Here is a 13256-nt window from a genome sequence, read left to right as displayed (position 1 = left end):
GAATTCGGAAATCGGAACTCATAGTTTTTAACCATAATAATACTTATAATGCTGAAACAAAATGACTCCATTTCCAACAAACAATTTTGCTTCTGTAAAGCCTTACAGGTGCTTCTGAAGCTTCTGTAAAGCTTTATAGAAGCAAAAATGTTATTTGGGTTGTTATATTGACTTTAAGTTTCTTAAAAAATAGTATAAAAGTGTCAAGTAGTCTAACATCGTTCATGTCATTCTTGTCATTCAATCAGTAAATTATGCAGACCGAACAAACGTAAGCTAAAAAAGACAAATTTTATGAAGTTTAACCCCTTGTAGCCCCATGCGACATATCTGTTACAAACCAACAAAGATCCCACACTGAGGGAAAAAACCAACGTAAAATATAAAATGTTCAACGTTGATTTAATGTTGAAAAAATCAACATGAAACTTCTTCAAAATAAAATTGAAACACCGTAAGAAATTTTTTTATTTTTGTCGGACTTCAGCTTTTGTTGCATTTTATCACTCTAATTGTCAACAGTGAGATAGCACGTTGATAAAGCATTCGCCTAATAACCCAAGAGTTGTAGGTTCGATCCCCAGCGGCTGCCAATTTTGTTCTTTTTTTTTAATAAATTGATGCTTTTTTTTAAAGTTGAAAACAACTTTGATTTAAAGATGTTTTATAACGGTAAACCACTTTAAACTAACGATGTTTTACTTTGATTTTAAAATTTTCGTCTTCAACTCAAAATCATTCCGAAAAATAGTTGAATCAACGTGGTTTTCATTGATTTTAAGTTGTTTTTTCCCTCAGTGCACAAAAGCTGTACAAACTATATTTTTCTCCCTTTGAAGCTTATAACATAATAATTTTCAAATATTGCTTTATCGAAATAGTACACTTATTTCTAATGTGGCACCAATAGTTTTCAATTGGCAGTTAATGTTGAAAGTTTGGCTTTTTTTGAAAATAGGCAAATTTTTGTAAAAACAACGAAATTCTGAATAAATATTTTTCCTGCGGAGTTTAATTTTTGGATTTTATTAAAATGCCTAAAAATAAATATTAGATAGTTTTTCACTAAAATTTTTGCATTTACATACAGAAATAAATTATTTAAACTTCCTTTTGTACTCCGTAAATTTCGAAATAACGAAGATAAGAAAATAATGAGATATTGAATTTTAAAAAAGTACGTGCTTTATTATACATTTAAAGGCAAGTCGATTGACATTATTAATTTTAAAACTAACAATCTTGGGTTACGAGCATAGCCGTATTTAGGGGGGGGGGGGGTTTGGGTGTTTAACCCCCCCCCCCCCCCCCGAAATTTTTTTTCAGAAAATCAAAAGATACCTATATTATAAACATATACAAGTCTAATATGTGCAGCACTAAATGATTTGTTTTTGTATTTTAGTGATTTGATTACCTATATGAAAATCTCCCTTAAAATCACTACCAATTTTGCATCGTTGCAGAAGCTGTCGATGAAGTTTATATAAAGGAAAACAAAAATTGTTTGGTCCATTACAAAGAGTTTTTATCTCTTTGACCATTTCCTTAAGCACTATGTACCTTAAAATGCTCTTTTAAGAACCCTTTAAATACCACAAGTACTTATGCAGGGTTTTTGGTGCCGAGACTAAACTATGCTTTTTCAAAGGGTTTCGGTGGCCGAACTCGAAACCAAAGACAGACTTATTCGATCACATCTCGTTTTTGAAATATTACCCTTAAATATATTTAAATCTTTCAGACATCTTTTCTACTGTCCGAGATATCTTCAGTTGCTTATTACCCACTTTTGTTCTATGTTAACCTTAAATCCAGTATGTAAGCGAAAATAAATGTATCGATTTATTCAGAGACTGTATAGTACCTACCAACGCTTTCGATTTTCTAACGGGAATATCTCAAAAACGCGATGTGATAGAATTTTTCTGAGTTCAGATTCGAGCTCAGCACATAAAAAACCTTTAGAAAAGTATATCTTGGTTTCTGTAACAAAAACCTTGGTCATATTCAAAATAAAAAAAATGCGATTATACTTTTGCAATGGAAGAAAAACTTGTTTTTATTTCTAAAAATTATAAGAGAAAGTAACGGGACATTTTGTACTTCTCAATATTCTTGTTTTTTGATCCCCTTTTATAAAAAAAATAGTAGGGTGTCGCTGCAATACTTGGTTTTATATAAATAGCATTTTTATATGGTGCGATTACACTTTTGCAAAGCACTGTATTTACAACATTTCGTTATTCTTTTGTTTCAAATTATAAAACTAAACAATTTCAGTTTATTGTTAAATTTCAAAGTGAAGTATAACACTGGTCAACAAAATTAAACTTCTTTTTTGTTACAGAAACCAGGGTATACTCTTCTATAGATTTTTTGTGTGCTGAGCTCGAAACCGAAGTCAGAAAAATTCGATCACATCACGTTTTTGAGATATTCCCGTTAAAAAATCGAAAATGCCGCTTTTTACCAGTTTTCAGGGTTATTTTTTAGCGTTTGCTTATGTTTTTTTTAATTGAATTTGTAACAGTTTCTAAAAGAATTAAGTTTTGTCTCTCTAAATCAGTTTAAATCTTTTAAATATCTATTTTCTTCCTCGAGAAATCATAACTTGAAATCAAAGTGTTGGGGGCATCTCATATTTATTTGCTTTTAATAGCAAATATCGAAAAGTTCTGTACCAATCGCTTTCAAAATTTGACACAATTCTTTTAGAAACTGTTACAAATTTAATTTAAAAAAAATAAGTAAACGCTAAAAAATAACTTTGAAAACTGGTAAAAATCGGAATTTTCGATTTTCTAACGGGAATATCTCCAAAACGTGATGTGATAGAATTTTTCTGACTTCGCATTTGAGCTCAGCCTATAGAAAAGTATACCCTGGTTTCTGTAACAAAAACCTTGTTGACCATCAGTGTAATTAGCTCATGTCAAACAACTTGGATTATTTAAAATTTTGGTTTTTAAGTATTGCTAATTTCATTTAGAACTCAATAGATAGAATGTACCTGTCAATTTTCTGCTACAAAATTTCAGTGCAAGAAAAAGTCCATTTTTCAATGTTTTATACAGGGTGTCCCAAAAGTTAACGTCGAAACGAAAACGGTAGATAGGGTAGGTGGTGACAGTTATCAGAAAAATAATAAAAAAAATCGCAGCCATATATTTTGGGAGTTATGGGCATTTGAAAAAAAGTCGAAAAAATGGTCACCCTGTGACGGTTTTTCATGTGCCGCGACTACAAATCTTAGTTTTTCTCATTTTTTTCTTTTGTTACGGAACCTTGAATAACCCTGCTATCAAATGCATTCAAAAATTTTAACTCAGCTGCATCAGTTTTAAAGAAAATATTAAGTTTTACCCAACTTAGTACTAAAAAAATTTACATGACTCTAATTCAATGAGCCGTAGTGTAAAAAAAATGCACTACGAAGTTTCGGCAAGTTGCCTTAAAAGTTGGTGTGTTCAATTCTCTTTTCAAAATGGTACAACATTGTTGGGAATATTCCATAAATAACCGAGATAAAATTTTTTTTCTTAAGAAATCCGACTTTTTTTTAGGTAATTTTTCCATATTTTTATTCAAGTTTTGTACCCTTTCAGAACCTTTCAGAATAGAAAAACTTAAATAATATGGAAAAATTACATAAAAAAAAGTCGGATTTCTTAAGAAAAAAAATTTTATCTCGGTTATTTATGAAATATTCCCAACAATGTTATACCATTTTGAAAAGAGAATTGAACACACCAACTTTTAAGGCAACTTGCCGAAACATCGTAGTGCATTTTTTTTACACTGCGGCTCATTGAATTAGAGTCATGTAAAATTTTTTAGTACTAAGTTGGGTAAAAAAGTAATATTCTCTTTAAAACTGATGCAGCTGAGTTAAAATTTTTGAATGCATTTGATAGCAGGGTTATTCAAGGTTCCGTAACAAAAGAAAAAAATGAGAAAAATTAAGATTTGTAGTCACGGCACATGAAAAACCCTCACAGGGTGACCATTTTTTCGACTTTTTTTCAAATGCCCATAACTCCCAAAATATATGGCTGCGATTTTTTTTATTATTTTTCTGATAACTGTCACAACCTACCCTATCTACCGTTTTCGTTTCGACGTTAACTTTTTTGACACCCTGTATATTAAATTGTACGAAATAATTTTTTTTATAAAGCCTTAGAATGGTTAAAATTTGTTTCTTAAAAAAAATTTTCTTGCTCGCTAACGCTCGCAATTTATATCAACCAACTTATCACTCTTTGTACCTAAAACTAGAGATGCCGCTGAATATTCGGCCATTTTTAAATTCGTTTACCGTAAGCAGGGCTTTTTTAAACTTTTAACTACGAATTCCTCTCCTAAAAAATACTTAAAAAGGATATTGGAAAATTTTTCGCTTCTACACAGTTCAAATGACTATTTGATTTAGCGGGATTTAGAATCGACTGCAGTTACATATAGTTGATACAAAGTATTGTGATTTCTAAAAAAAAATTTAGTTTGGTCTGAGTTGGCTTGCGCAACATTTCTTAAGCCACAATTTCTCAGATTGTAGTTCGATGCTGCTACAAAGTGTTCACCAAAGTAAGGGACGTAACAAATATTCGTTACTTTTGGCTGTAAAGCAGTTCAATTTTTTTATGAGTTTTGCGCAAAGGAACGAAGTCTAACATTGGGCAAAACTCTTTACGCTAGTTTTTGGATATAATCTTAAAATAAAAATCATTTTGAGTATTGTCAAGGTTGAGGTTATTTTCACCATTTAAAAAAAAACACATTTATCTTAAGTAAATTAGAGTATTTCTGTGTAGACTTTCATAGATATAAGAACAGTGTCATGGATACTGCTACAAGTTCATTTTGGAACTGTGAAGAAACACTGCCAATATTAATGTCTTTAAAGCGAGATACTTATTCGCTTTCAAAACCACAAAAGCTGATTCATGAATTGAATTCAACCATGTTCGTACGAGTTTTTCTTGCCAAAACGATACCCCGTCTCTTGTAACCCACGTTGGGCGCCATTTCTTATTTATTTTCCTTAAATTGTATTTTAATTCATCAAAAACATCATAATGAGGACTATATACTTTCTTTGACAAGAAGACAAGATAAATGAAACTTAAAATTCTGACTTGAGGTTTTAAAAATATTGTTTGTATTATAAAACTAAATAAATACGAACTTTAATGTAGAGTTCAGTATTTTTAGGAAGTTTAAACTGCTTAACGTAATGTAACAAGCTGATATAAAAAAGCTTCATCATATAGTTAAGAAAAATCCAAGCAAGTGTCTTCAAAAATAATTGCACAAGGTATTTTATTCTCATAACAGAGTTCCAATACTCGTTTTAAATTGGGTTGATTATGTTGAGTATTTTTTCTTGAGGAGTTTATTAATTTGAAATACAATTTTTTCTTCCTTATAGACAACAACAACACCTAAAGTTACCTACGCAAATTGCCGAGAAATTCTACCCAATAAACTACAAGTCAAATGGGAATTGCAAGGAGATTACCTACAAGTTGAATTGTTCGGTCGAATTCGAGAAGATCAATATATGGCTTTTGGTCTTTCGGGTGCAAATGGTAGAGCCCAAATGTCCATGGGTGATGTTGTAGTTGCATTCTATGACACCAATGCTCGGGTATTCCGAGCTGAAGATTACTATCTCTCAGATTTGTCACAATGTGATGGACAGCATGGTGCGTGCCCTGATGAGAGGATCGGTGGAAGGAATGATGTTGTTGTTTGTAAGTAGTAAATTTCCTCGTGATGATAATGATTTTCAAAAACTAAAACTTGCAGTAAGTGGAGATCGTAAGAATGGCGTAACAAGTATTCGCTATAAACGACTTTTACAAACCAATGAACCAATAAATGACTTAGCCATTCCTACTGATCGGGAAGTGTCTGTAATTGCTGCTATTGGTACGTTAAATAACCGCAAGGAAGCTAACGCACATTCACACACCGGAACTGATCACAATGTCGATGATATTCGAATAAATTTTGCATCTAGAGTAAGTTTGGAAAACGGTTTCAAAATCTATAATTTTCGATCATTTAAATGTTATTTCGTTTTAGAACGATCATTCGTGCAAGGCATCACTGCATCAAGTCAAGGACGAGTCCGGTCCAACACCATGGCCAACAAGAAAAATCGAACATGAAAGCACGTTTAGTGCCAGAATCGGACCAACAGGTGGTAAACGTGGTTATTCTCCTGTAACAGGAAATCCATCATGGGGAATAGCATGGTATTTGAATGATCTGCTGATTCCTGAAATCACTGTGGAACGTGGGAAAACTTACACATTCTTTGTGGAAGGTGGTGATGATCCAGCTAATCCAGCCAGGTTTGTGATCAATGAAAATATATTTCAAGCTAAGGAAGTTTCAATTTTGGTTTTTGTTTTAGATATCATCCATTTTATATAACTGATTCGCCGGAAGGTGGAATCGGACAAAAGACTGGCATTGAATTGCGTCAACAGAATCCTTACGCTGGTGTTGAATTCGATGATGATGGAAATCCAATACCGACTGCAGGTTTGTATTCTTTTTTTGTAGGAATATGAATTTGAGCTTGAACCGTTTAAACTACTAACTTACTCACCATTCTTATAGCTGGCCGTTACTGTGAATGGCAACACAAGACTGTTGATAAATCCGCCGAAATTGATACATTTGAAGAATATATGAAAACGCTAGAACTCGAATGTGAAGAAGGAGAACCCGGCTACCTCAATTGGACAGTTCCAGCTGATGCCCCAGATCTACTCTATTATCAGGTAAATATTTGTATTTTCAATGCAATGGTAGGTATGTTTACAATCCACAGTAAACTCCTCATAAATTTAAAAGAAAATTTAATTTCCTAAACCCTATATAAGGTACTCCAGCGCTCATGAATGGCTCTTAATATTTTGGAGTTAGAAATCATAACCGAAAAATTAAACGGTGTAACACTCAAAATATACGCGGGCGGAGACCTATCAGGTTTTGTAGAGCTAGTCGCACTGAATACGAAACGGTATTTGAAAATCCCCTAACACCCCCAAAATCTAGAGTTACGGGCAAAAAACGGTTTTTTGGACCTTCACCCATTGAAAAAATTTTAGATTCGACCATTTTTTACCCATTTTCGATTTTTTTACAGTTTCTGATAGAAGATAAATATACCTTTTCAACATGTAACTCGGTTAAACCACTTAGCATTTATAAGGTGTCAAAGTTCAAAAATTCCATTTTTTTTCGTCATTTGCCCAACTTCGGCATTAATTTAAAGTATAAGTTTTCAAAACAGCATGCTATTTAAAAAATATATTCTAAAACTATATCTATTTCTCAATCAATCGAGGTATTTTTTATGAAAATCACTTCAAAATTGGCTTAGAATAGATCAGCCCAGATACAGAAATTCGAACTTTTAGGTATAGAACAAAAATGTTGTTTCGGCACGTAGTAGGATAACTTAGGCGCCAGGATTTGATAACGGGTTTTTGTAGAGGAGCTCAATACAAACATGTTTTTCTTTGGGGGGGGGGGGGGTCTATCTCGCCCCATTTAGGTGGGAGGGGCATTTTTCTAAAAAAAAAAAAATAATCAAAATAAAAAAAAATTATTAAAAAACAACGGCAACACTTACAGTAATAAATGATACGATATCCGAAAGGAAAAATTGTACATTTGATTCTAATTTTTAAATCAATATAATATAACCAATAGTTTTTGAAATAATCGATTTCAAAGTTAAAAATAGGCGAAAAATTTTTTTTTAAAACTCATTTTATACTATTTTTGTCCAGACTGTGAATTTTAGGCCGTGTGTGAATTGCGTTAAATAGTTAAATCCGTGTTAAATTTTTGACACTATTGAGGTGAACAAAATAATTTCAAAAAAAGAATTTATTGTTTACAATTTTGTCTGCCTTTTTTTGCCATGATACTCCTTTTTAATTAAAAAAAAAAAAACAAAACTATCTGCAAAAAAAATTTAACTCAAATTTAACCAGGTCCCGGAGCCCAGCAAATTTTTAATAGCTGAAAATTTTTTATTCACCTCAATAGTGTCAAAAATTTTACACGAATTTAACTATTTAACGCAATTCACACACGGCCTTAGTAAAAAAAATTACTCACACAGAAAACTGCCTCAATTGATTCCTTATCGAACAGTGAAAACTATATGTTTCTAAGCCAATTTTGAAGTGATTTTCATAAAAAATACCTCGATTGATTGAGAATTAGATATAGTTTTAGAATATATTTTTTAAATAGCATGTTGTTTTGAAAACATATACTTTAAATTGATGGCGAAGTTGGGCAAACGACGAAATAATGGAATTTTTGAACTTTGACAGCTTATAAATTCTAAGTGGTTTAACCGAGTTACATGTTTTATACATTGTTGAAAAGGTATATTTATCTTCTATCAGAAACTGTAAAAAAAATGGGTAAAAAATTGTCGAAGCTAGAATTTTTTCAATGGGTGAAGGTCCAAAAAACCGTTTTTTGCCCGAAACTCCAGAATTTGGGGGTGTTAAGGGATTTTCAAATACCGTTTCGTAATCAGTGCGACTAGCTCTACAAAACCTGATAGGCCTCCGCCCGCGTATATTTTGAAACCTCATTTTTGCAACACCGTGTTATCGAAACCAGTCATGTTATTTCTTGGTGAAAAGGTTAACGAGACTTTAAGGTTATGAGGCTTGAAAAATATTGGTCGAAGGCTTCAGTTGATATTTAAAATATTTATTTATAACACTTCACACGGGTTTAATTAAAGATAAATTGGCTATGTAAGTTCATTTCATGAAAAAATACTGAACTAGAACCTCTTAGGAAAGACGGAACGTTTTTTATACCAGCAGCAGGAAAATGTTCTCATGTAACTCTTAAAACTTTGGAAAGAAAGATAGATATCAATTTAAGACAGGAAAGACAAAGAACCCCTTTCTAATCTCTTAAGCCCAACATGAGTACAGGGAGGTACCAACAGACCCTTCCTTGCAGAACTGCTTCTAATAGCTTTAAATAATCTTATGCACTGGGCTAAAGGATGTGGATTGGATATAAATCCCCACAAAACGGAATTTGTCCTCTTTGACTCGGAGAAAACTAAATATACATCACGGAAGGAATAACCATAATGTATCTAAAGTTCAGATATTTAAGTAATTCTTAAAATATAATATTAAGTTCAGTTCAGATGCCTGAGGATTCACTTACAAACCTGATACAATCAACATTTTAGCTTCTAAAAGTCTTTATAGGAGCTGAATATTAGGAATTTTAAAGCAGAATAAAACTTTTTTATTACACTATATTACCTGCAAAAATTTCTTTTTTAAGAAAAATAGTTTAAAGTTTCGGGAATGTGCAATGGTTAAGCCGATTTTACATTTTGTAGGAAAAACTGGGCAATAAACTCACTAAATTCCAGACGACAATGTCATGGTTGACCATTTACCACTGCCATGGTTGACATTTCCCATTTGTAAGTGCTTGGATAGCTTTTTGTTCTCCAAAAGGATTTTATTTTTGTGTTTATTTACTATTAACCCTTTCGGACCCAGTGTTACTCTCATGTAACATATTTTTAAAAAATCGTGAAAATAAAAATAAAAAAAAATTACTGTCTAGTTACTGGATTATTACAAAAAGTTAGTTAAATATCATACCTTTAATTTTTTTATCAATAAAGGGACAGAAATTCAAATTTTTTTTTTATATGTATATGGTCATAATTTTGAAAAAAAGATTTAAAAAATGTTAATGCAGAAAGTGTTTAGTTTTTTGGCTTAGAAGAAGTAGCATACATTATAGTTTCATAAAAAGTTATTTTCTCAGATGTCCGATTTTTTTTGTTGGTCATAGGCAGTGCATGTTACTTACATGTAAAATGAGAGTAACACACTAGTTTTGCTATTTATTATTTTGGAAAATAACTTTTTGCTATTCTTATTTCTTAGTTGTGATGTCTTAGACACGATAATACTGAAAAAAACATTTTTTAATATTGATTTTCATAGCTTGGGTTCGAAAGGGTTAAGAAAACTTTTGATAACATTTTAAAATTATACAGTCTTTATTGGAAAAATTTAAACCACAAGAGGAAAACAAACAAAATGTTTATGAAACTAATTTCCTTTGAAATATTAACACAAAAGGACATAAATCCCCGAGACATATGTAATTTATAGTATAAATTGTATACTACGTTTTCATCTTTTCATGCATCGTTGAACCCAATTTAAACTACTCCTAGATTTCCTTTTTGTTGCATTGAAAAAAGTGACAAAACGAAGTCTTTTAAATTATATGGATTTTACTCATTTAGTTACTAAATCATTTTATTCAATTTTCAGTGCTTTACCCACAATAACCTTGGATGGAAAATAAATGTCGTCGATGCGGGCTATTCATCTGCAAACACACTTAATACTCCATCGATACTAGTTTCTCTTGTTATTTCAATATTTCTTAGCCTGGCTGCGATAAATTTATCATCAGCCAGTTCGCCTGCCTGATAGTTATTTAAATTAAAACAAAAACAACAACAACAACCATCGAATTGAAATTTGAAATTTTTTGAACGAAAATTAATTAATTAAAATCAAAAATAATTAACGAGAAATAGTTAAAATAAAAAAATAATTAAATACTAAAAATAAAAAATGAAATTCCAATTTAAGCAAAAAATTAAATTAAAAAAAAAAAAAAAAAAAAACAAATTCACGCATGACAGCCATATCAAATTTATTAATTAAATCATATCAGTTATAGAAAATTTTAAATAAAACAAAAAATAAAAATATCAATTTTGGAATCAAGCAAAAACAAAAGAAACCATCATATCCCAGAAATAATGAAAAAATAGAATTAAATTTTAAAGAAAATAAAAACAAAATAAAAATATTCTCTTGGAGCAATTTAAATGAAAATCCAATCAAACTATAGTTAGATAGAAATTTGTTCAATAAATTATAATAATTTAAGAATTAGTATAACTACACAAATAATTAAAAAATAAATTAAAAAAAAAAAAACATTTCAATTTATCGTTCATTAAAATTCAAATTTCGATTTGATAAAAAAAAAAAAAAAAAACATTTAGCCAGGCTATATCACCTTAAAACATATCTTTGAACGTTCGGTGGAGTTTTTATGTGTGCATGCGAGTGTGTTAGAATGGATTTTAAGAATTAAAAAAAAAAACTTAAATATAAAAATAGAATAATAATTTGCATTTAGTCTTTAGGTATAAAAAATAAATGAATATATAAATATATTTTTTGTTGGCAAATACTATTGTTAAATAGATGTTTAAATTAAAAAAAAAGAAAAACAATCTCTTGACTTGTACAATTCAAAATTTGGTTAAAAAAAGAAAAAAAAAAAAAAACAATGTATGACAATATTTATATATATTTAAAGAGAAAATGATAAATTTGACAATAAGCTAATAACAAAAAAAGACATAAACACAATAACTTACACATTTTTTTATAAAAATTAAAACATTAAATTACTATTATATAAAATCTATATTTAGATATAAGGGATTCAACTAAATTTTAAAAAAGAAATAAATATATTTATTTCTTAATTTTATTATTTGTTTGCTTTTGAAAAATAATATTTTATGTAAGATAAGTACCTACTACCTATCTGGAATTATTGCATGCAATTTTGTTAAATATCTTTTAAGTTTAAATTTTTAACGTGGGTGCTTTCTTGTTGTAAAGGTTAAAAAATAATTAAATTATATACATACATATATGCAATATTTTTTATTTTTAAATTAAAATTATTGTACAAAACTTATAAACTTATACACAGAATTTTTCTACAGAAAGAGGACAATACATAATATATATAAATATAATGAGTAAATGAAATGACAATATGATAAATAAAAAAAAATCAATTTCGATTTAGTTTTAAGAAAAAAAAAATAATATTCTTGAATATGAAAAGAAGACAATAAAAAGAAAATTTGAATTTTTAAACTTTTTTTTAGTTAAATTAGGGTGCACAAAAAAATAAATATTGCACTTTGTTAAAAATTTATCAATATATTTTGAGAAAATAAAAAAAAAAACATATTTTTGTGTTAATGTTTTCAAATACATAAATTAATCAAAAAATTTATATTATTCAATTGTGAAATGAACTGCATGATTTGTATATTTAAGTGAGATTTTTCTCATAATATGAATTTATTTTTAAGGTAAACTTAAAAAATGTATTTTGTGTTTCGAAATTAAATTTTAATTTTATAAAAAAAAAACAACAAAGATGCTTTAAAAAATTACCTTAATTGTTTGATTTTATTTGATTTATTTTTTTTTTTTTTTTTTTTAAGAAAATATCAAGCTAAAAGGAGCTGGTACATACCAGGCTTGTAAAAGAATGCAATCTTTTGTGAATGCAGTCATTGCCATTCAGTTACACAATTCCAACAAAAGATTGCATTCATTGACTTACACTTGAGACTTAGACTTCAAATTTTGCAATCACCAATCATTTTCCATGAAATGATTGCAATCTTTTTTTTTCCCCAATCAATTGACTGCATTCAAATGATTGCAGTCTTTTGGGACTGCATGCAGTCTTTGCATTCTTTTTGCAATCTTTCCATTCCTTGGCAGTCTTTTGCATTCATTTGCAGTCTTTTGCATTCATTTGCATTCTTTTGAATTCTTTTGAATTCTTTTGCATTCTTTTGCATTCTTTTTGCATTCTTTTGAATTCTTTTGCATTCTTTTGCATTCTTTTGCATTCTTTTGCATTCTTTTGAATTCTTTTGCATTCTTTTGCATTCTTTTGAATTCTTTTGCATTCTTTTGCATTCTTTTTGCATTCTTTTGCCACACCCACACCAAACGTATGGGTTTCACAAAAATTTTAACATTTTTTTAGTTCAAGGATGAATTTGATAGTTTTAAGAATTAAGTTCAACTATAGTATCATTGTCTATGCAGGAGTTATAGTACAGTCAAATAAAGTGAAAAAGGGGTAAGCCTCGAAATGAAATCTAATAATAATATTTTTTTTGCTTAATATCTTCGTTTTGGCATTCTATAACTTACCTCAAAAACCTCATGTTCGGAGGTCGTGATTTTTAAGGCCAAACCACAAAATTAAGATTTTGGAAATAAGCAATAATAGACAATGGTATTATTCAATGATGAAAAAAAAACTAAAATCCAGGAAATCTGACGTCTCTAAAAAAAAGTTTT

At 29.6% G+C, this 13256-nt stretch overlaps 1 protein-coding gene across 2 annotated transcripts in view; it reads left to right on the top strand.

Moving 5' to 3' along the window:
* LOC129915501 (protein Skeletor, isoforms B/C) overlaps positions 1 to 11362 on the top strand; it is a 90313-nt gene extending 78951 nt beyond the window's left edge. For both annotated transcript variants that reach the window (XM_055995060.1, XM_055995061.1), the window contains 6 exons: positions 5435 to 5759; positions 5815 to 6029; positions 6094 to 6365; positions 6428 to 6558; positions 6637 to 6800; positions 10380 to 11362. In XM_055995060.1, the coding sequence (XP_055851035.1) occupies positions 5435 to 5759; positions 5815 to 6029; positions 6094 to 6365; positions 6428 to 6558; positions 6637 to 6800; positions 10380 to 10541 (1269 nt within the window). In that variant the 3' untranslated portion in view covers positions 10542 to 11362. The remainder of the gene's footprint in view (positions 1 to 5434; positions 5760 to 5814; positions 6030 to 6093; positions 6366 to 6427; positions 6559 to 6636; positions 6801 to 10379) is intronic.
* The last annotated feature ends 1894 nt before the right edge of the window (positions 11363 to 13256 follow it).

The sequence above is a fragment of the Episyrphus balteatus genome, chromosome 3 (genome assembly GCF_945859705.1).
Source record: "Episyrphus balteatus chromosome 3, idEpiBalt1.1, whole genome shotgun sequence".
In the NCBI taxonomy this organism is placed as follows: domain Eukaryota; kingdom Metazoa; phylum Arthropoda; class Insecta; order Diptera; family Syrphidae; genus Episyrphus; species Episyrphus balteatus.
This window is presented reverse-complemented; position numbering and strand designations above follow the sequence as displayed.